Source organism: Pantherophis guttatus, chromosome 8, assembly GCF_059756535.1.
Source record: "Pantherophis guttatus breed Tessera chromosome 8, ASM5975653v1, whole genome shotgun sequence".
Classification (NCBI taxonomy): domain Eukaryota; kingdom Metazoa; phylum Chordata; class Lepidosauria; order Squamata; family Colubridae; genus Pantherophis; species Pantherophis guttatus.
The window spans coordinates 70,650,276-70,673,379 of record NC_142070.1 but is presented as its reverse complement, the minus strand read 5'-3'; the positions used below and the strand labels follow the sequence as shown (position 1 = coordinate 70,673,379).

Here is a 23,104-nt window from a genome sequence, read left to right as displayed (position 1 = left end):
CTATTAAAATGGATTAGTAAATATTATTATTATGTGATTGTTATTAATGTTATATTACATTATCATTAATTTTTATCATGAATGCTGTGAATATTATTGTTATTTTTAATATTATTTCTCCAAAACAACTGTACTCAGACAACACACTGTCCATATAGACATCGAATTTTTATGTTTAAAAAAAATACGAAATTTCTGTAAAAAGAAGTTGTCTTCACTTCACTGCCTGGTACATCTTGGAATCTGCTTTCATACTTTGCCCAAACCGATGCTATCATTCTTTGTTGCTTTCAAAGAGCGCAATGGTTCCACCCGTTAAACCTGGCTGTTAACTCAGTCGATCCTGCATTGTACAATAATATTTATTTTCATGTGTGATATTTTATTTCAGGCCTTGGGAGTTTATGTGGCCCAAAGATGTTGCTTAGAAGCAAAGAAATCGGGAGTCGAGTGCACCCTCAACCAGGCATGTTACAGTATTTGTGGGACTTTGGGCTGGACCTCCTGTTTTTAGGCAAGACCTCCGTCCCATCAGGCCCCCGTAGGTCGGTAAGATGATGATGAGAACACTGAGAATAACAACAACAACAACAATAACAATAACTGTAATAGTAATAATATTAGCCTTTATTGGCATTGGTTTAAGATGGGAACCATCAAGAAAGAAACGGAAGGTTTAATCCTCGCTGCTGAAGAACAAGCACTACAAACTAATGCCATGAAAGCGAAGATACAAAAATGCACTGACAATCCAAACTGCCGACTTTGCAACGACAAAGTCAAAACTGTTTCACATTTAATATCTGAATGTAGCAAAATCGCACAAACTGATTTCAAACCTAGACACAACTGAGTTGCTAAATTAATCCACTGATCATTATGTAAAAAAATACAACTTACCTGTGTCCAAAAAGTCATGGGAACATAAAGTGGAAAAAGTTATAGAAAATGAGAAGGTGAAGATCTTGTGGGACTTTCGAATACAGACGGATCGTGACTTGGAACACAACATGCCAGATGACCCCATCTTATCGGAGGGAGAAGACTCCAAAAGTGAAGGAGAGGAGTTGGCAAGGCCTCCCTCTCCAGGACCCCCCTCTCTGGCACTGCCTCAGGTGTCTTCCAAAGGAGAAGAGATAGGCCAGGAGCCAGGATCTCCGAGCAGCCGCAGTTAGACAGCGACGGAGATAAGTCTTGGCTGGATCCCCGCCAGCGTCGGAAAGACAAGCGCAAGCAGCAGAGAAGGAGGCATGCCAGAGATTAAGCCGAGTCACTGGACCACACCCCACAGGGGATAAAAGAGGGTGCGGTGGCCATTCAGGCTTTGTGACGGCCAAAACTGAACAGCTAGCAAGTCATACTGTGTTTCTGGAACTTCGTTATATGCCTTCCTTGGATTTATTATGGACTGGACTTGCCAGTTCTTTGGCTTTGTGAACTTATTTTGGTTTATTTGACGGAGGAGGAAAACCTCCTTTTGTGAGTAAAGTTTTTGGCAAGCAGCTACTGGGTTGCTGCCAATTCTGTTATCAAAGGAAATTATTGTCTGCAGGTTTATTTTAATTCTTGGTTGACTGCTGGTGTGCGTGTGTGAGACGGGGACAGAACTTTGGTTTTCACAGTTGTCGAAAACCAAAATGTACAATTTATTGACATCGTGGTACCAGGAGATGTCAGAGTTGAAGAAAAAGAACTGGGAAAAATCACGAAATATTGCGATCTGGCCATTGAAACTACACGATTAAGGATGCAACATGTAACAGTGATACTCATTGTCATCAGGACACTTGGTTGATACCTAGGACGCTGGCAGCAACCCGTATCAACCATTAGCACCAGTCAATGGTATTTGTGATGCATTTTTGAATGTTTAGTTGACTGAGTTTCATGTTTAATGAATAAAGTTAATAATAAAGTTGTTAATAATAATAATAATAATAATAATAATAATAATAATAATAATAATAATAATAATAATAGCAGCCTTTATTGTCATCAGGTAGGTAAGATGATGAGAACACTGGGATTAAGAGTTTCTGGTTCAAGAGGCCGCTCTATGTACCAACTCTTCTCTTTTGGGGTGAAGAGGTCTGGGTCTCAGCCGCTCTTTAGCCTAATCAAAACAGCTGGAAGGAGTGCTGTGGACATCGCCCTGAGGGAGGGAGGGAGGAAGTTAAGGAAAGAGGGAGGAAGCAAAGGAGGGAGAGAGGGAAAGAGGGAGAGGGAAGGAGGAAGGAAGGATGGATGGATATGGGAATGAGAAGGAAGGAAGGAAGGAAGGAAGGAAGGAAGGAAGGAAGGAAGGAAGGAAGGAAGGAAAAATGAATGAATAATGAATGAAGGAAGGAAGGAAGGAATGGGAAAAGTATGACATTGCTATAGGTCTATACTATAGGCCACCTAACCAAAGAGCGGAAATGGATGAACTTTTTGCTAGTCAACTAACTAAGGTATAGTAGGAAGCAGATCACAAGAGTAATGGGGGATTTTAACTACCCTGACATCAACTGGGAGACAAACTCTGCACCTAGTGGAAGATCCAACAGGTTCCTAACAAACCTAGCAGAATACTTTCTTTCCCAAAAAGTAGAGAAGGGAACAAGGGGAAAGATGACGTGAGGAAAGCTAAGGCTCACAATGAACAAAGGCTTGCAACAAAAGTAAAAAATAACAACAACAAAAAAAAGCTTGTTAAAAACAAGAAAAAAGCCAATGAAACACTTGGTCCATTGCTGGGAGAAAGTGGCAAGAAAGTGACAAGCAACAGGGAGAAAACAAAACTACTTAAGTTGTTCTTTGCATCTGTCTTTACACAAAGAGAAAAAACAGTCCAACCTATCAAAAATGGCACCACAAAATACAGATTAGGAACACAAGTGAAAATAGGGAAGAAAATGGTAAGTGAACACCTGTCTACCCTAGACGAGTTCAAATCACCAGGACCGGATGGATTACAACCCAAAGTTCTGAAGGAACTGGCAGACGAGATCTCAGAACTACTGAACTATATTTTTCAAAGATCCTGGAGCACCGGGGAACTGGCAGAGGACTGGAAAAGAGCTGATGTAGTTCCTATCGTCAAAGAAGGAAAAAAAAAATAGATCCAGGAAACTACAGACCTATCAGCCTGACTTCAATACCAGGGAAGATTCTGGAAAAGATAATCAAGCAACAAATGAGCGAACATTTGCTAGAAGCAAACAAAGTAATAACCAAAAGCCAACACAGGTTTGGCAAAAACAGATCATGCCAGACTAATCTTATTGGATTCTTTGACAAAGTGACAAAAGTAGTGGACCAGAGGAATACCGTCGATATAATTTACTTGGACTTCAGTAAGGTATTTGATAAAGTAGACCATAACCTACCACTAGATAAAGTAGAATAATGTGGGTTAGACAGCATCACCACCAGATGGATTCGTAACTGGCTGACCAACCGCACTCAACGTGTAGTCCTCAATGGAACTGCATCTACATGGAGAGAAGTATGCAGTGGAGTACCCCAAGGCTCTGTTTTAGGCCCAGTGCTCTTTAACATCTTCATCAATGACTTGGACGAGGGGATAGGTGGGGAACTCATCAAATGTGCAGATGACACCAAGCTGGCAGGAATAGCCAACACTCCAGAAGACAGGCTCAAGGTACAGAAGGATCTGGACAGACTTGAACATTGGGTGGTATCGAACAAAATGAAATTCAATGGTGAAAAAAGTAAGGTTCTACATTTAGGCAAGAAAACTAAAATGCACAGGTACAGTATATGTGGTACCTTACTCAGTAGTACTAACTGTGAGAGGAATCTTGGAGTCCTAGTGGACAACCATTTAAATAGGAGCCAGCAGTGTGCAGCAGCTGCCAAAAAAGCCAACACAGATCTAGGCTGCATAAACAGAGGGATAGAATCAAGATCACGGGAAATGTTAATACCATTTTATAAGGCCACACTTGGAATACTGCATTCAATTTTGGTCGCCACAATGTAAAAAAGATGTGGAGCCTCTAGGAAGAGTGCAGAGAAGAGCAAGACAGACGATTAGAGGAGTGGAGGCTAAAACGTATGAAGAAGGATTGCAGGAACTGGGTAAGTCTAGTTTAATGAAAAGGAGGACTAGGGGAGACATGATGGCAGTCTTCCAATATCTCAGGGGCTGCCACAAAGAAGAGGGAGTCAAGCTATTCTCCAAAGCACCTGAGGGCAGGACAAGAAGCAATGGGTGGAAACTCATCAAGGAGAGAAGCAACTTAGAACTAAAGAGAAATTTCCTGACAGTTAGAAGAATCAGTCCGTGGAACAACTTGCCTCCACAAGTTTGAATGCACCAACACTGAAAGTTTTTAAGAAGATGTTGGATAACTATTTGTCTGAAGGAAGGAAGGAAGGAAGGAAGGAAGGAAGGAAGGAAGGAAGGAAGGAAGGAAGAAAGGAAGGAAGGAAGGATGGATGGAAATGGGAATGAGAGAAGGAAGGAAGGAAAGAAGGAAGGAAGGAAAGAAAGATGGATGGATGGATGATATGCGAATGAGAGACGTAAGCAAGTTAGGAAGGAAGTTAGGAAGGAAGGAAGGAAGGATATGGGAATGAGAGAAGGAAGGAAGGAAGGAAGGAAGGAAGGAAGGAAGGATATGGGAATGAGAGAAGGAAGGAAGTTAGGAAGGAAGGATGGATATGGGAATGAGAGAAGGAAGGAAGGAAAGAAGGGAAGAAGGAAGTTAAGAAGGAAGGAAGGTGGGAGGGAAGGGAGGTTGGGGAAGGAAGGAGGGAGGGAGGGAGGGAGGGAGGAAGGAAGGAAGGAAGGGTTAGGGTTAGGGTTAGGGTTAGGGTTAGGGTTAGGAGCTAGGGCAGGGGTGAAATCCAAACTTTTTCCCTACCGGTTCTGTGGGCGTGGCTTGGTGGGCATGGCAGGGGAAGGATACTGTAAAATCTCCATTCCCAACCCACTCCAGGGGAAGGATACTGCAAAATCTCCATTCCCTCCTCTCCTGGGGGAAGGAAATTGCAAAATCTCCATTCCCACCCCACTCTGGGGCCAGCCAGAGGTGATATTTGCCAGTTTTCCAAACTACTCATAATTTCCGCTACAGGTTCTCCAGAACCTGTTAGAACCTGCTGGATTTCACCCCTGGGCTAGGGCTTGGGTTAGGGTTAGGGAGGGAGGGCGATGTCCTTCCTTGGTTTCCAAGAATATGCTGTTGATGGCTTTGGAGAGCAACTGACTCCTAATAAGAAAGAAAAGGGAAAGAAAGAGGATAACGAAATGACTTCTGAACATATAAATGCATTTCTATTTTGCCCTGCCATCTCCCCGCTCTCAAGTGACACCATAACTTCCTTTTTCCACAAACTGCCATTTCTAATCCTCAAACCCACCAATCAGCAAGGTTTCTAGTCCTCATGGTGGCACGGAACCTCTGCTGTTCCTGAGAGAGCAAAAACCCAAGAAGAATCCCTCTAGTCAGTTTAGTCTCATCAGACATCAGGCATCAGGCATCAGGCCACAAACAGGGAGCTGGTGATTTCTAGTCTCGCCTTTGGCATGAAAGCCAGCTAGGTAACTTTGGGCCAATCACCAGGAAGGGGAGTTCTAGTTCCGCCTTAGGCATGAGAGCCAGCTGGGTGACTATGGGCCAATCACCAGGAGATGGTGAGTTCTAGTTCCGCCTTAGGCATGAGAGCCAGCTGGGTGACTTTGGGGAAATCACCAGGCGATGGTGAGTTCTAGTTCTGCCTTAGGCATGAGAGCCAGCTGGGTGACTTTGGGGAAATCACCAGGCAATGGTGAGTTCTAGTTCTGCCTTAGGCATGAGAGCCAGCTGGGTGACTTTGGGGAAATCACCAGGCGATGGTGAGTTCTAGTTCTGCCTTAGGCATGAGAGCCAGCTGGGTGACTTTGGGCCAATCACCAGGAAGGTGAGTTCTAGTTCCACCTTAGGCATGAAAGCCAGCTGATCCCCGTTGCAACTTTCTGACACACAAAGTTACCACAGGATCCAGATTCACTTACGGTAAGAACCGTCTTACGAACTAAACATCTGCAGGGATTCGCTGAGCAGCTGTGGCAGGAAAATGGGGGCAAAAGTCGTTTACAAAATGTCCTGCTCAGAAAGCTAAAATTTGGGCGCAGTTGAGGTTGTAAGTGAAGAACCAACTGGAGCTCAGCAAATGAACTTATTCAGTACTAGAAGGACGTGATGTTCGCTCTCTGTTTATACACCGTAGCTTCTCCTGAATAAGCATGGAGCAAAGCAAACCTCACACTCACCAGCACTGATGAAGCTACCTAGTTGGGTCGTGAAATGTCTGCAGGTAAACAACCGAGCTCAGGGAAAACCATGAGCTCCATAGTTCAGCAGATTCTCGATAACCACATTTGTCTACTTTTGGGATAAATCATCTCCACCGAGGCAGCCCTGGCTTCTGCAACCTCTCCACGGTGGACCTCCCGGGCCCACCGCAACCCAAACCAACCTGTTTACGAAGATGGTCCAGTTTTTGTAATATTTCTCTCTCGTCCAGCAAGTCCAAGTCTTCTTTTACAGATCTGCTTCTTAGTGGCTTCTTCCTTTCCCACAACTTTTGGAAGCCTTCGTTGGGGAGACTGAGGTTGATGGGCAATTTGACGGGAAGAGCCATCTCAAAGCGAAGAGAAAAAAAGTGTGCGTAGAGGATGACCAGGTGGAGCGGGAGGGAGGGGTCAAACATGTCACGCATGCCCACACCCATAATTCAATGCGCCCCTCCCCCCACGCATGCGGCCACGACCCCCCCATGCTCCCCCCGCTTATGGCTCGCGAAGGCATGGTTGGCCTGTTTTTCGTTCTCCCCAGGCTCCAGAGGCTTTCTTGGAGCATGGGGAGGGAGAAAATGGCTTCCCCCCCCCAGAGGCCCTCCGGAGGCTGGAAACGGCCCGTTTCCCATCTTCCGGTGAGCCCAGAAGGCCCAGAAATCAGCTGGCCGGAGCTAGTGCAACCCTCGTGTGCCACCTGTGGTACACCTGCCATAGGTTCACCATCACAGCTATATATGGTACATGATATAATGTAGTAAGATAAGATACACCTAAGATACATATAATATATATATCAATGATCGTTCAATATTGGTGAATAGGGGGGGGCTCTTGAGGTACCAGCCAGCCCCAGAATTGGATGCACCTTTGTGTCTGCTGCCCAAGGCTGCACAGCCAGGTTTCGCCCCCTTTGAAAAAGGCCAAGAGAGAGGGGTCTTTCCTCCCCTCGTTCCCTAATACAGTGGCAGTGGTAGAGAGGACCCTCTTCCTAGACCCCGCCAGTCGGAATCCTTTGGCTGAGGTGGTCTGCGCCATAACTTCCCCGCCTGAGGAAGAACGGGTGCAGGAACTGGGTGTGGCCAGTCTAGAGAAGAGAAGAATTAGGGAGGACAGGATCGCAGTCTTCCAGTATTTGAGGGGCTGCCCCAAAGAGGAGGGCGGTCAACTTCTTTTCCAAAGAACCAGAAGGCAGGAGGAGAAACCACAGATGGAAGCTCCTCAGGGAGAGAAGCAACCTGGAATTCAGGGGAAACTTCCTAAGAGTGAGAACAATCAACCTGTGGAACTGCTTGCCACCAGAAGTGGTGAGGGCTCCAACAGTGAAGGTTTCTAAAAAGAGACTGGACGTTCACTTGTCTGATATGGTATAGGATCTCTCTCTTGAGCAAGGGGTTGGACTAGAAGACCTCCAAAGTCCCTTCCGGCTCTATGCTGATTGATTGATTGACTGATTGATAGTGTGAGATGGGCTGGTGGGATAGGACAAGGCTGGTTCCATAGGTAGACCATTCTCTAGCGTATATACCTGGATGGACAGGCAGAACGGCGTCTGGAGAACATCTTCTCCCTTCGGCTAGGTTGGTGCTCTGGGCCTTTCCCCTCTCGTTCAGCCTTGGCAAGGGAGTGGGCTTTTTCATGCCATGCTTGATCTCCACCCGAGGAGCCTCTGGGGGAGTCCTGGCAGTTCTTCTGTGTCCCAAATCGGGCAGCACCACCGCTGGGGACTGAACCTTCTTCCTGACCTCTGTTGGCGCTGGGGAAGAGTTCATAAGGAGAGGCAAGACCTGCCTGATTCGTTGAGTGGCCGAGGGATGGGAACTGGAAGGGCAGGAAGGAGGGAAAGGGACTTCCTGGTTGTCCCACCAAGACCATGGCACGTCACGACTGGTCTCTGGATAGGACTCCTTGCTGTCCATCCTCTTTAGGAACCGCAACCTTCTCAGGTGGCTCATCCTGCCCTGAAGATCTGGAAGCAGATCCACGCCTCGTCCTCCGCTTCTCCTCCTCCACAACGATCACTCCTCCTCCTCCTCCTCCACTCCTCCTCCTCCACTCCGATCTTATACACTCCTCCTCCTCCTCCACTCCTCCTCCTCCACTCCGATCTTATACACTCCTCCTCCTCCACTCCGATCTTATATACTCCTCCTCCTCCTCCACGACTCCTCCTCCACTCCGATCTTCTGCACTCCTCCTCTTCCTCCACTCCTCCTCCTCCACTCTGATCTTATACACTCCTCCTCCTCCTCCTCCACTCCTCCTCCTCCACTCCGATCTTATACACTCCTCCTCCTCCTCCACTCCGATCTTATACACTCCTCCTCCTCCTCCGCTCCTGCTCCACTCCGATCTTCTGCACTCCTCCTCTTCCTCCACTCCTCCTCCTCCACTCCGATCTTATACACGCCTCCTCCTCCACTCCTCCTCCTCCGCACCGATCTTATACACGCCTCCTCCTCCTCCTCTGCTCCTCCTCCTCCACTCCGCTCTCTTCACTCAACTCTCAACGTAACGCAACTCAACACTCCTCCAACCTCCTCTCCTGAACTCGCCACAGCTCCTCCCTCCTCCCTTCTGCCTTTATATAGCTTCCCCCAGGGGCCATGACATCACAGCATTATGTTCTCATGGGGGACAGCTCATGTCAGGACCCAAGGGGCCTCTTACTCCCCAAGATAATGGGGATGGGATACGGAGGGTCCCCTTGACAACCGCCTTGGTAAAATTCCTGATATCATGGGGAGCAAAGCCAGGGAGCCCCTATGGAATGAGCCAATGGGATGGTGTCTCTCAACCCGCTGGATCTCCAAAGAGCCTAGCCAAGATTAAGGGGGATCAGCTTTATTCTTTGATTGGTCAAGCCTGCCACTCAGTCTTCTTTTGTTTTTAATTTCTTTTATTGACATTACATTACATTACATTACATTACATTACATTACATTACATTACATTACATTACATTACGTTACATTACATTACATGGAGCTCTTGGCTTAGAACAGTTTGTTTAGTGAGGGATCAAAGCTACAATGGCACTGAAAAAAACAACTTGTGACCGCTTTTCACACTTACGACCGTTGCGGCATCGCCACGCTCAAATTCAGACGTTTGGCAACTGATTCACATTTATGACCGTCGCAGTGTCCCAGGAGTTCACATGCTCCCATTTTGCGACCTTCTGACAAGCAAATTCAATGGGGGAAGCCCGATTCACTTAACCCTGTTACTAATTGAGGAACTGCAGTGACTCCCTTAACGACTGTGGCCAGAAAGGTCATAAAATGGGGCAAAACTCACTTAACAAATGTCTCGCTTAGCAATAAAAATTTCGGGCTCAGTTGTGGTCGTACGTCGAGGACTACCTGTATAGATTATATTTTTTTGAAAAATTTCTGTACTGCCCATCATCGCTGGCGGTGCCCGAGTAGTTTAGGTAAAACACTACAGTGATATAAAAGCTGCAGTTGAAAACAAAGGTTTTTGAAAAAAACCATTTTTTTTTAAAAAAAGTGAAAAGGGTCCATTAATTGCAGAGTTGAAAGGCAGAGGAAGCTCCTTCGGCCCACCAACCACCCCCTGGCTTCTGGGACCCCTTGGACCCCCAGACCAGCTGGCAGAGTTGAGTCTCCATGCACTCCTGGAAGGTCAGGAGACTGGGGGCCTCTCTCGTCTCTGGGGCTGAGCTCCCTGGACTTCCAACCACAAGAGGAGAGGAGAGGAGAGGAGAGGAGAGGAGAGGAGAGGAGAGGAGAGGAGAGGAGAGGAGAGGAGAAAAAGAAGAGGAGAGAAGAGGAGAGGAGAGGAGAGGAGAGGAGAGGAGAGGAGAGGAGAGAAAGAAGAGGAGAGGAGAGGAGAGGAGAGGAGAGGAGAGGAGAAAAAGAAGAGGAGAGGAGAGGAGAGGAGAGGAGAGGAGAGGAGAGGAGAGGAGAGGAGAGAAAGAAGAGGAGAGGAGAGAAGAGGAGAGGAGAGGAGAGGAGAGGAGAGGAGAGGAGAGGAGAGGAGAGGAGAGGAGAAAAAGAAGAGGAGAGAAGAGGAGAGGAGAGGAGAGGAGAGGAGAGAAAGAAGAGGAGAGGAGAGGAGAGGAGAGGAGAGGAGAGGAGAAAAAGAAGAGGAGAGGAGAGGAGAGGAGAGGAGAGGAGAGGAGAGGAGAGGAGAGGAGAGGAGAGAAGAGAAAGAAGAGGAGAGGAGAGAAGAGGAGAGGAGAGGAGAGGAGAGGAGAGGAGAGGAGAGGAGAGGAGAAAAAGAAGAGGAGAGGAGAGGAGAGGAGAGGAGAGGAGAGAAAGAAGAGGAGTGGAGAAGAGAGGAGAAGAGAAGAGAAGAGAAGAGAAGAGAAGAGAAGATAGGATTAGAATGGAAGGGAAGGGAAGGGAAGGGTAGGGAAGAGTGAAGAGAAGAGAAAAGTTTATACATGAAATAAATAATAATAAGTAAAACAACAAAGCGAGATTCTGTTACATTCAGGGTCCCAGCGTTTTTTAGAGATAAACCTTATTAATAATGTCCTTGGATATTTTGAATGCCCTTGCTGAACATAATTGTCTGCTGTTACCACGAGTCGCAGCTGTTGTCTTAATCAGGTGAAGTTTGCACGGAGTAGAATTCTCCAATTATTTCAGAATAACAGAGTTGGAAGGGACCTTGGAGGTCTTCTAGTCCAACCCCTAGCTAAAGCAGGTGATCCTATATCATTTCAGACAAATGGTTGTCCAATCTTGTCTTAAAAATTCCCAGTGTTGAAGCATTCAGAACCTCTGGAGGCAACCGGTTCCACTTGTGGGAAACAGAGTTGTATTGGAAGAAGACATGTTGGCCTGTGAAGAAAATTTGTTGTATATGTTTCTAACCTCATGAGCTAGGCTGAAGCCTGAGAATTGTACGTAGGAGGTAGGATTAGAGGCCTTTGCTATGCTAGAAACTGGCCATAACTAGAATTTACTGATATGATAGTTACTCTAGAGACAACCCTTAGGAATTAGGACCGTAAAAGGACATTTGTAAATAAGGGCAGTGTTCTGCCCCAGCTACGGACCCCAAAGAACGCAGCACACACAAACTTTATACAAAGTTTATTACTCAAAATAACTTAGTCTTTATTATTCAAAGGGGTCATGCGCGCGAAGAGAAAAAGGTTAGCCATCACTGATTTAGGGTGTGTCCACTGTATCTGTGCGTGCAAAGTGAAGAATAAAATTACCATTGTTTTCTCTTGGACGTTTTGGCTGGTGATTGTTTATTTCCAAGCTAGACAATGAATCCCGCGGTTGGGAGGCTACGTCAAGGTTATAAGAGCCAAAGGAGAGAAAATTTAAAATCCGCTTTGGAGATTCGTGCAAATCTCCACTGGGTGGCTGGATGAACGCTAATCCTTCAGAGAGGGAAATCGGTTAAGCAGAGCGCCAACAATGGAAAATATTTATAGCCCTGGGTGGACATGAGGAGTCCTTGGGGCTCTCTGAGCTTCCTTGTTTTCTTGCAGAAGGAGAGCAGCGTTCGCTGGGCAGGCTGAGATTTGAGCTGCCCATTCACTGGCTGTACCTTTTCTGGATTAGGCAAAAATAGTTTCATTACTGGAAGAAACTTTATACATGAATTTTTTTATTTATTTATTTATATGCCGCCCTTCTCCGGAGACTCAGGGCGGCTTTCAATGCGTTAAGCAATAGCCTTCATACATTTGTATATGCCTGCTTAGTAGGGCTTTTGGCCCCCCCTAAGCGGTCTTCTTTTTTATACAAAGTCAGCTTATTGCCCCCACAATCCGGGTCCTCATTTTACCTACCTCGGAAGGATGGAAGGCTGAGTCAACTTTGAGCCTGGTGAGATTTGAACTCACAGTAATTGCAGGCAGCTGGCAGCTAAGTACTACTTAACAGCACTTTAGTCTGCTGCACCACCAAGGCTTCTTGTCCTGCCTTTAGATGCTTTAGAGAATAGATTGACCCCCCTCTTCTTTGTGACAGCCCCTCAGATATTGGACACTGCTAGCATGTCTCCCCTGGTCGTTCTCTTGACTAGACAAGCCATACCCAATTCCAGAAACCGTTCTTCCTATGTTTTATCCTCCAGCCCCCTAATCCTCTTTGTTGCTCTTCTCTGCACCCTTTCTAGAGTCTCCACATCTTTTTTACATCATGGCGATCAAAACGGGGTTCCGAATTCCAAGTGTGGCCTTCACAAAGTTTTGTAATGTGATATTAGCACTTCACAAGATCTTGATTCTATCTCTCTGTTGATGCAGTCTAGGTCTGTGTTGGCTTTTTTTGCCCTCTGGATCACACTGTTGGCTCATATTTAAGAGATTGTCCAGTAATGACTGATATAATGACATTTTGAATGAAAAAGAGGAACTTAAAACTAAGCAAGAACTGAATAGTCAAGGGATTGATTTGGCAGGGTGGCCACATATGCAAATACAATCAAGATATGTGAAAGATGCTAAAATGTATGGTTTTTATAAAGAACTATCAGAACTGGATCAGATGTTAACTGGGACAATTAAAAAACTAATTTTAAAAAATTATAACTACCTATTGAGCATTAAAATGGAAGAAGAGCAGGTAAGGGAAACAATGATAGTATGGGCCAAAAAATGTAGTTATACTGTAGAGTTAGCTAAATGGCAGAAATTATGGGCTAGGAATTATAAATTAACAATGTCAACTGCATAAAAAGAAAATTTAATTAAAATGTTTTATAGGTAGCATTTTCCACCAGCAAAATTGGCAAAGATGTTTAAGGATATGTCTGCTAAATGTTGAAAATGTAATCAGACATCGGGTTCGTACTCTCACATGTGGTGGACACGCCCAAAGGCAAAAAAAAATTGGACAAAAATACAGACATGGTTAGAAAAAATAGTAAAGCAACACATAGATCTAAAGCCAGAAATATTTTTGTTGAGTATTCTACCAGAAAAATATAATAAAGGAAATACATATTTAATTTTACATGTGTTAACAGCAGCTACCGTGTTTCCCTGAAAATAAGATCCTTTCTTATTTTTTTTTAACCCCTAAATAAGTGCTTGGCCTTATTTTTGGAGAGGTCTTATTATTTTGGAGCACATGGAGCAAGAATGGGCTCCTCTTGCCGTCTTACCTAATTTCCAGCTCTGCATTTAAATATTTTTGGGGAGGGCTTATTTTCAGGGGGAGGCTTATTTTAGCGCATACGCTCAAAAGCCCGATTTGGCTTATTATCAAGGGATGTCTTATTTTCGGAGAAACGGGGTAGAATTGTGTTTGCACAACAATGGAAAAATGAAGAGATCCCTACAGATGAAAACGTTATAAAAATCTTAGAATGTGCTGAAATAGACTAACACCCAAAATTTAAAACTTAAAAGCATAAGGAAATGATTAACTATTAAAATGGATTAGTAAATATTATTATTATGTGATTGTTATTAATGTTATATTACATTATCATTAATTTTTATCATGAATGCTGTGAATATTATTGTTATTTTTAATATTATTTCTCCAAAACAACTGTACTCAGACAACACACTGTCCATATAGACATCGAATTTTTATGTTTAAAAAAAAATACGAAATTTCTGTAAAAAGAAGTTGTCTTCACTTCACTGCCTGGTACATTTGGAATCTGCTTTCATACTTTGCCCAAACAGATGCTATCATTCTTTGTTGCTTTCAAAGAGCGCAATGGTTCCACCCGTTAAGCCTGGCTGTTAACTCAGTCGATCCTGCATTGTACAATAATATTTATTTTCATGTGTGATATTTTATTTCAGGCCTTGGGAGTTTATGTGGCCCAAAGATGTTGCTTAGAAGCAAAAAAATCGGGAGTCGAGTGCACCCTCAACCAGGCATGTTACAGTATTTGTGGGACTTTGGGCTGGACCTCCTGTTTTTAGGCAAGACCTCCGTCCCATCAGGCCCCCGTAGGTCGGTAAGATGATGATGAGAACACTGGGAATAACAACAACAACAACAATAACAATAACTGTAATAATAATAATATTAGCCTTTATTGGCATTGGTTTAAGATGGGAACCATCAAGAAAGAAACGGAAGGTTTAATCCTCGCTGCTGAAGAACAAGCACTACAAACTAATGCCATGAAAGCGAAGATACAAAAATGCACCGACAATCCAAACTGCCGACTTTGCAACGACAAAGTCAAAACTGTTTCACATTTAATATCTGAATGTAGCAAAATCGCACAAACTGATTTCAAACCTAGACACAACTGAGTTGCTAAATTAATCCACTGATCATTATGTAAAAAAATACAACTTACCTGTGTCCAAAAAGTCATGGGAACATAAAGTGGAAAAAGTTATAGAAAATGAGAAGGTGAATATCTTGTGGGACTTTCGAATACAGACGGATCGTGACTTGGAACACAACATGCCAGATGACCCCATCTTATCGGAGGGAGAAGACTCCAAAAGTGAAGGAGAGGAGTTGGCAAGGCCTCCCTCTCCAGGACCCCCCTCTCTGGCACTGCCTCAGGTGTCTTCTGAAGGAGAAGAGATAGGCCAGGAGCCAGGATCTCCGAGCAGCCGCAGTTAGACAGCAACGGAGATAAGTCTTGGCTGGATCCCCGCCAGCGTCGGAAAGACAAGCGCACGTAGCAGAGAAGGAGGCGTGCCAGAGATTAAGCCGAGTCACTGGACCACATCCCACAGGGGATAAAAGGGGGTGTGGTGGCCATTCAGGCTTTGTGGCGGACAAAACTGAACAGCTAGCAAGTCATACTGTGTTTCTGGAACTTCGTTATATGCCTTCCTTGGATTTATTATGGACTGGACTTGCCAATTCTTTGGCTTTGTGAACTTATTTTGGTTTATCTGACGGAGGAGGAAAATCTCCTTTTGTGAGTAAAGATTTTGGCAAGCAGCTACTGGGTTGCTGCCAATTCTGTTATCAAAGGAAATTATTGTCTGCAGGTTTATTTTAACTCTTGGTTGACTGCTGGTGTGCGTGTGTGAGACGGGGACAGAACTTTGGTTTTCACAGTTGTCAAAAACCAAAACATACAATTTATTGACATCGTGGTACCAGGAGATGCCAGAGTTGAAGAAAAAGAACTGGGAAAAATCACGAAATATCGTGACCTGGCCATCAAAACTATGCGATTATGGATGAAACATGTAACAGTGATACTCACTGTCATCAGGGCACTTGGTTGATACCTAGGACGCTGGCAGCAACCCATATCAACCATTAGCACCAGTCAATGGTATTTGTGATGCATTTTTGAATGTTTAGTTGACTGAGTTTCATGTTTAATGAATAAAGTTAATAATAAAGTTAATAATAATAATAATAATAATAATAATAATAATAATAATAATAATAGCAGCCTTTATTGTCATCAGGTAGGTAAAATGATGAGAACACTAGGATTAAGAGTTTCTGGTTCAAGAGGCCACTTTATGTACCAACTCTTCTCTTTTGGGGTGAAGAGGTCTGGGTCTCAGCCGCTTTTTAGCCTAATCTAAACAGCTGGAAGGAGTACTGTGGACATCGCCCTGAGGGAGGGAGGGAGGCAGGGAGGGAGGGAGGAAGTTAAGGAAAGAGGGAGGAAGCAAAGGAGGGAGGGAGGGAGAGAGGGGGAGGGAAGGAGGAAGGAAGGATGGATGGATATGGGAATGAGAAGGAAGGAAGGAAGGAAGGAAGGAAGGAAGGAAGGAAGGAAGGAAGGAAGGAAGATGAATGAATGAATGAATGAATGAATGGGAAAAGCATGACATTGCTATAGATCTATACTATAGGCCACCTAACCAAACAGTGGAAATGGATGAACTTTTTGCTAGTCAGCTAACTAAGGTATAGTAGGAAGCAGATTACAATAGTAATGGGGGATTTTAACTACCTTGACATCAACTGGGAGACAAACTCTGCACCTAGTGGAAGATCCAACAGGTTCCTAACAATCCTAGCAAATACCTTTCTTTCCCAAAAAGTAGAGAAGGGAACAAGGGGATCAGCCATATTGGACTTAATTCTCACTAACAGAGATGAAATGATAGAAGGTGTTGAAGCTACAGGCACCTTGGAGGCAAGTGATCATGCAGTATTGGAATTCAACATTATGCAAGCACAAGTAGTAGAACAAAGTCAAACTAGAGTCTTGGACTTTAAGAGAGCCAATTTCAATAAACTTAGATAGAGCTTGGAAGGATTCCATGGATGAAAATCCTCAAGGAGAAAACAACTCAAGAAGCTTGGGAAATTTTGAAAAGTGAGATTATAAAAGCCCAGTCTAGCACAATACAATGAAGAAGAAAAATAACAGCTCTCAAAGGAAACCAGCATGGCTGCATAAAGAACTCTCTGACAAATTGAAAGACAAAAAGGACAAGTGTAAAAAGTGGAACGAGGGGCAAATAACTAAGGTAGAATATCAGCAAATAGACCGAGCCTGTGAAGATGATGTGAGGAAAGCTAAGGCTCACAATGAACAAAGGCTTGCGACAAAAGTAAAAAATAATAATAAAAAAAGCTTGTTAAAAACAAGAAAAAAGCCAAGGAAACACTTGGTCCATTGCTGGGAGAAAGTGGCAAGAAAGTGACAAGCAACAGGGAGAAAGCAGAACTACTTAATGTAGCATTCGTTTCCCGGAGGCTGAAGATGTGTGTGATGTATGAAAGGAAAACATCCACGGATAGCAGAGTTGAGAGTAGAATCAACAGCAACTTTATTGAGCATCAGACATAGTTTATATAGTTTCTAAGTTTCTCAGTTCTCACCTACTATGCATGTTACTTTATTATTGGTTAACAAATCTCCAAGGCACAATAATTGGTTAGTAATTACATCATTGGTTTTCATGAGAAAATGCATGTATTCACACACAATGATAGTTACACAAGATACACTGAAAGCGGCAAATGTTACAGGTTATACATTGTTTCACCCTGTGTCCTTGTACATGCTAGAAACACTGCTCAAAGATGAGAATTGCTTATGTTTGCAATTTCGTGTAACTGCAGTTCCAAAAACCATACAGATGAACATTGTAATAACCCTACATTTCCTCGCTTTTTATTTCAATGAAGGAAAACGAAATTTATCAAGAGTACGCAATTGAATCACATTTAAAGTAGGTTGAGGTGACTTACGAAACATTGCAAAAAATGTAGGAATACATTGCAGACAACAACAAAAAAGTATAAGTAATGCAAGTACAATTACACCATAGAAAAACAATTGTTTTAACCAAGCAAGATCAGGTAACCAATCAGTTAACCAAGCAAAAGGAGAAAATTCCACATGTACATTATTCTTTATATCAGCTTGTAAATTAGCTAATTCATCTTCAATAGTCTTATTAAGTGAATGAAAATGCACAGCACAAGCACGTTGACCAACCAAGGTACAAAATCCACCTTGACGAGCTAACAAATAGTCTATGGCAAAACGTTGTTGAATCAAATCTTGATTTAGTTCTTCAATTTCATTTTGCAAATCTCGAACAATGGCAGCAGTAGCGTTAATAGATTTCTCCAATCGACATGTTAATCCCAGAATAGAATGTCTATTTTCTTGAGCTATTATTCCTGGATATGATCCCAAAGTAATAGTTCCAGTTATGGCTCCAGCTAAAGCACGTCCAAAAGTAGGCAATGAAGAAAGTTGGGTATCAATAATAACTTCATCAGAACATGTTGATCCCATAACTGCACGTCTCCTTCGAGTTGACAATCTATCAGAAACACCTATTTGTACAGGTAAAGACAAATATCCAATTGCAGCACATTGATAGTTTTGAGGGTGTACATTTGTTGCATATTTATCAAAGAAAAACCACATAGCAGGATCTTTTAATTGCCATCCAGCACAGATTGATCCACTTAATCCCATATCAGAGACATCAGTGACTTGAAAAATAGGAAAATCATTTGGATACATATCAGGTATAATATTATGACCTTGTGATGTTCCATTAATATTACCCCATAACCAATATTTCTGAGTACAATAACTATAATTCCCTACTTTATCTAAAATACGTTTAGCTTTTGAATAATCAGACCATTTATAAAACCAATTATGACGAGCATAGCAACAAAAACATAAACCTCTAGTAAATTGATTAATACGAAGATACTTCCATTTAACTAAATTCAATTCATATGGAGGAGTAGAAAATAACCAAGAAGAAGAAATATGCTGAAGTTGCGAAACAATAAAAGCAGAAGACTTAACTAAATTAGGAATAAATGCAACTTGACCAAAAGCCATAGGAGGTTCATAATATAAAGTTACATTATTACCATGAATCAAAAACATATATTGGGCATGACGAATCCAAAGATTAGGACTAAGGGGAAAATCAATAATTGCTTCAGTATTAGGAGAGAATAGAGATAGAAAACAAAAGAAAAAACAGCACATAAGAAAGGACTTGTTGAATCGTTGTTGAACTTCAAATTGGTCCCAAATCAAGAGTGGAGGATGTTGTGACTTGAGAGTTTTCATTTGTTTTTCCATGATAAGGACGAACACATCGGCCTGGAATCCACACAGCTTTTTTCGTTTGCAGATCTTCAATTGCAGCGTAACCACGACCCCAGGTTATAAGTTTTGTAGGTCCACGCCAGGCCGGATCAGGAAGTTGACGATAGAGTACCAAAGGTCGTGAAACAGGATCCTGAATATGAAAATGTAAATTGACTGGAATTTCTGAAAAGGAATCTAAAAATGTTAAGTAATTCCATGCATACAAAGCAATAGAGATCAAATTTTGAATCTTTCGCAAATGGAATGGACCAGATTCAGTTTTTATTAATTTAGTCAATGTAGCTTTGAATGTACGATGAGCTCGCTCAATGATAGCTTGCCCTTGGGAATTGTAAGGAATTCCATGTATCAATTGAATGTTCCATTGTTGACAGAAAGAAGTAAATTCCTTACTAGTATATGCTGGACCATTGTCAGTTTTCAGTTGACTTGGTCTTCCCATGACAGAAAAAGCAGAAAGACAATGAGACACTGCATCAGAAGTGCGTTCATGTCTAGAAGCAGTAACCCATAAAAAATGAGAATATGTGTCAATGGTTGCATGTAAATATGTGTATGGTTTAAAAGTAGCAAATTGTGTGACATCCATTTGCCAAATTTGGTTGGCTTTTGTTCCTCGAGGATTTACTCCCATAGGAAAAGGAACTGCAAATTGTTGACAAGAAGTACATCCCCGAACAATATCACGAGCCTGGGAGATAGGAACAGAAAATTGTTTAGCCAAAGATTTAGCATTTTGATGAAAATATGAATGACTAGCAACAGGATCAGAAAAAAGAATTGTGACATCTTTTAGAGTTTCATCAGCTTGTCTGTTTCCTTCAGTCAAAGAATTTTGAAAAGGAGTATGGCTCCTAATGTGCTCAACATATAAAGGAAAGACACGTTCTTCCAAAATATGTTTTAAAGATAAAAATAAAGACAAAAGATTAACATCAAGAGAAACAGAACAATATGCATAAGGAAGAGATTGCATTGCAAGAAAGACATATTTTGTATCAACAATTAAGTTAATAGGCTGATCAGAAAACAATCTCAAAGCCAAAATAACAGCTGCCAACTCAGAACGTTGGGCAGATGTCTGAGTAGAAGTAAATTTAGAAAACCATTGTTGACCATCCGTCCAAACCACAACACCACGAGTAGGTGATCCATCTGTGAACACTGTTAAAGCTTCAGGAAGTGGAGAACGAGTAAAAATAGAAGAAAATGAAAAATTTAATGTATTTGTAATAACTATTCTAGGATCTTTAGGTAAAGAATATTGAATATCACCAAGATATTGAGAAAAAGCAATTTGATATGAATCAGAAACAGTCATTAAATGTTCATGTTCAAGTTTAGTACGAGTGAAAGCAATACCATCCAAATCATGACCTATTAATTGCAAAGATCTTTGTCGTGCTTTCATGATCAATTCTTCTAAGGCTTGTTGATAAGGAAAAATATTTCTAGGAGGAGAAGCAGACAAATTCAACCATTCATGAATATGAATCGTTTTTTCAGTAAAAGGAGAATAAAGACAACCAGTAGGTAAAGGTGAAGTAGGAAGAATTGCTAACCATAATTTAGTAGCTATAGAGACAATTCTATCAACATATCTCAGTTTAAGTTTATTTAGAATGTTTTGAAGACATTTCTTTTGCAAAGCAGTAAGAGAAACCATATCGTTAGGATGCTTAGAACCTTTTAACAAGGAAAAGAGAGGTAACATTTCTCCTGTAGAAATTTGAAAATATGGACGAGCCCAATTAATTGTACCTAAAAGTTTTTGCCATTGGACCAAAGTATATGAAGATTGCACTTTAAGTTCAGGTAAGATAGGAATGGAAGAAGATTGTAAAACTTTAAATCCCAAATACGAATAAGGTTCAGTACGTTGTATTTTTTCAGGAGCGATGTAGAGCCCTCTGCTGGCTACAATGGTAGTCAATGCTTGTAGCACTTGTTCTTTATCAAAATCAGGACCTGCTATTAAAATATCATCCATGTAGTGATAAACTAGAAAAGAAGGAAATTGAGCACGAAAAGGTTGCAAAGCTTGATCCACAAAATATTGACAAATAGTAGGAGAATTAAGCATACCTTGTGGTAGAACAGACCAATGATATCGTTGTGTAGGTTGACTATTATTTAAAACAGGTACAGTGAAAGCAAATTTTTCTTTATCCTGTGACTGTAAAGGAATGGTGAAAAAACAATCTTTCAAATCTACTACTAACAATTTATAAGATTGTGGGATTAAATTAGGATTAGGTAGGCCACATTGCAAAGGCCCCATTGGTTGAATAAAAGCGCCATTTGCCACTTTTCTTTTTTATAACAAACACAGGAGTGTTCCATGGACTAGTGGAAGGTTCAATGTGACCAGCAGTCAATTGTTCCTGTACCAAAGAATGAAGAGCAATCAATTTTTCAGAAGATAAAGGCCATTGCTCAATCCAAACAGGTGTAGAACAAAGCCATTTAAGAGGAAGTGCCATCATCTAGAATCAAATGAGCATTAAGAAGAGAAAGAAGATCCCTGCCCCAGATGTTAGTATGAATATCTAAAATGTAAGGATGTAAAGAGACAGACTTACCAGCAGAAGTTGTGATGACTATAGGATGAATGCTTTGCCAAGCAGTTGTAGACCCACCAATGCCCCACAAGGAATGAACATCACGTTTAGGCCATTGCACAGGCCACTGTAAAAGGGAGATGACAGTAACATCGGCACCTGTATCCAGTAGACCTTGAAAAGGTTGTTTATTAAGATATAAAGTAAGAAGTGGTCTAAAAGAATTAATAGACTGAAGAAGTCCTATAGAATTAAGAGTTGAACCAAATCCAGAATTACCACGTTGTCCAGTACCTGGATTAGGTACCTTGTAAGGAAGAAAAAGAAGTTGTGCAACAGAAGATCCTTTAGGAAGAAATTGTGGAATATTAACCCAAATTTGCATAAGAATGACTCCAGTGTAATCAGAATCAATAACTCCTGGAACTACAAAACATCCTATTTTATGAGCAGAAGAGCGAGGTAAAATAATACCAACTAATCCAGAAGGGAGAGGACCAGTGTATTGAGAAGAAACAAGTTTAACTTCTAAAGGAAATTTAAAATCCAAGTCTTCTTGAGTAATTAGATCGATCCCAGCACTACCTGTTGTGGCTGAGGAGGCACAAGAGAGGGAGGAGGAGGAAGGGGGAGAAGATTTACGTAATTCCATAAGCAGAAATAGCCTTCTTCAATTCTCGCAAAATTTGAAATGGCAAACCTTCCCATTCTGCAATCTGTTGTCCATCTTGTGGTCCTGGTTGATATTGCACTGGACATACTGACATCAATTCAGCTAACTCTTCCCCAGATATAGCAACATCTGCCTTACATCTTTCAACCATCTTTTGAAAAGGAGACTTTAGAACATTATTAGAAGGAGGAAGTTTCAATTCAATGTTAGAAAGTTTCTGTTCAATGTCAGAAGAAATAGAAGAAGATTTTAAATTCTTTTGTTCAATAGCAGAAGAAACAGAAGAATCAGAAGGAGGTTTTAGAATCTCAGAAGGAGGTCTCAAAATCTCACAAAGAGGTTTTAAAATCTCAGAAAGAGGCTTCAAAATCTTTTCAAGATCAGTAGTAGCAGAAGGTATTTTAGTGTCAGTAGGAGCAGAAGATATTTCAGTGTCAGAAGGAGCAGAAGGTATTACTATATTAGAAGGAGCAGAAGAAAATACTTTAGATTTAGAAACTTCAGCTTTAGAATCAGAAGTTATAGAAACTTCAGCTTTATCAGAAGAAGCAGAAGGAAATACTTCAGATTTAGAAACTTCAGCTTTAGAATCAGAAGACAAAGCTTCTTTAGAGTCAGAAGTCAAAGCTTCCTTTTCAGGCAGAGTGTCAGAAGGAGGTATTTTAGAATCAGAAATCAAAACTTCAGAAGGAGGTGTTAAAGGAGAAGAAAACTCCTCTTCCTTCCTACCAAACATTACTATAGCATGTCTACATAGATGCCAAGCATGCAAAATATCTACCTTTAAGCTTGTATTAGAATGCAAAACCTTGCCAACCTTATCCCAATCTGACAATTTCAAAGAACCCCTATCAGGATAGAAAGAACAGGTTAAGGCAATTTCTCGTACCAGCCGATAAAGAGCCTTCTGTGAAACAGAAAGTTCAGACTTTTTAAGAAGATAAAGTAAATCATCAACATGCTTCCTTTGTTCTTGAGAAATCGAAGAGCCCATACTTACAAAAATCTTATAAGAGATAAGATCGAAACAGCGCGCTTGTCCTTGCCGGACGAAATATGGGTCCCTGTTCCGGGCGCCAAATGTAG

At 42.0% G+C, this 23,104-nt stretch overlaps 1 protein-coding gene and 1 long non-coding RNA gene across 2 annotated transcripts; both read right to left on the bottom strand.

Moving 5' to 3' along the window:
- Positions 1 to 4,876: 4,876 nt before the first annotated feature.
- Positions 4,877 to 8,179, bottom strand: LOC148112707 (uncharacterized). Its single transcript, XR_015729061.1, has 3 exons — positions 7,815 to 8,179; positions 6,469 to 6,633; positions 4,877 to 5,219 (listed from the first exon to the last, which is right to left on the bottom strand). It is a non-coding gene; the product is annotated as an uncharacterized LOC148112707 (long non-coding RNA).
- Positions 8,180 to 16,934: 8,755 nt separating this feature from the next.
- Positions 16,935 to 18,848, bottom strand: LOC148112706 (uncharacterized). Its single transcript, XM_087874946.1, has one exon. The coding sequence runs from the start codon at positions 18,752 to 18,754 to the stop codon at positions 17,306 to 17,308; it is 1,449 nt and encodes a 482-aa protein (XP_087731072.1). The 5' UTR covers positions 18,755 to 18,848; the 3' UTR covers positions 16,935 to 17,305.
- Between the last annotated feature and the right edge of the window lie 4,256 nt (positions 18,849 to 23,104).

Coding starts and splice junctions, on each gene's coding strand:
- LOC148112706 (XM_087874946.1), bottom strand. CDS start 18,754: ATGGAAAAACAAATGAAAACTCTCAAGTCACAACATCCTCCACTCTTG.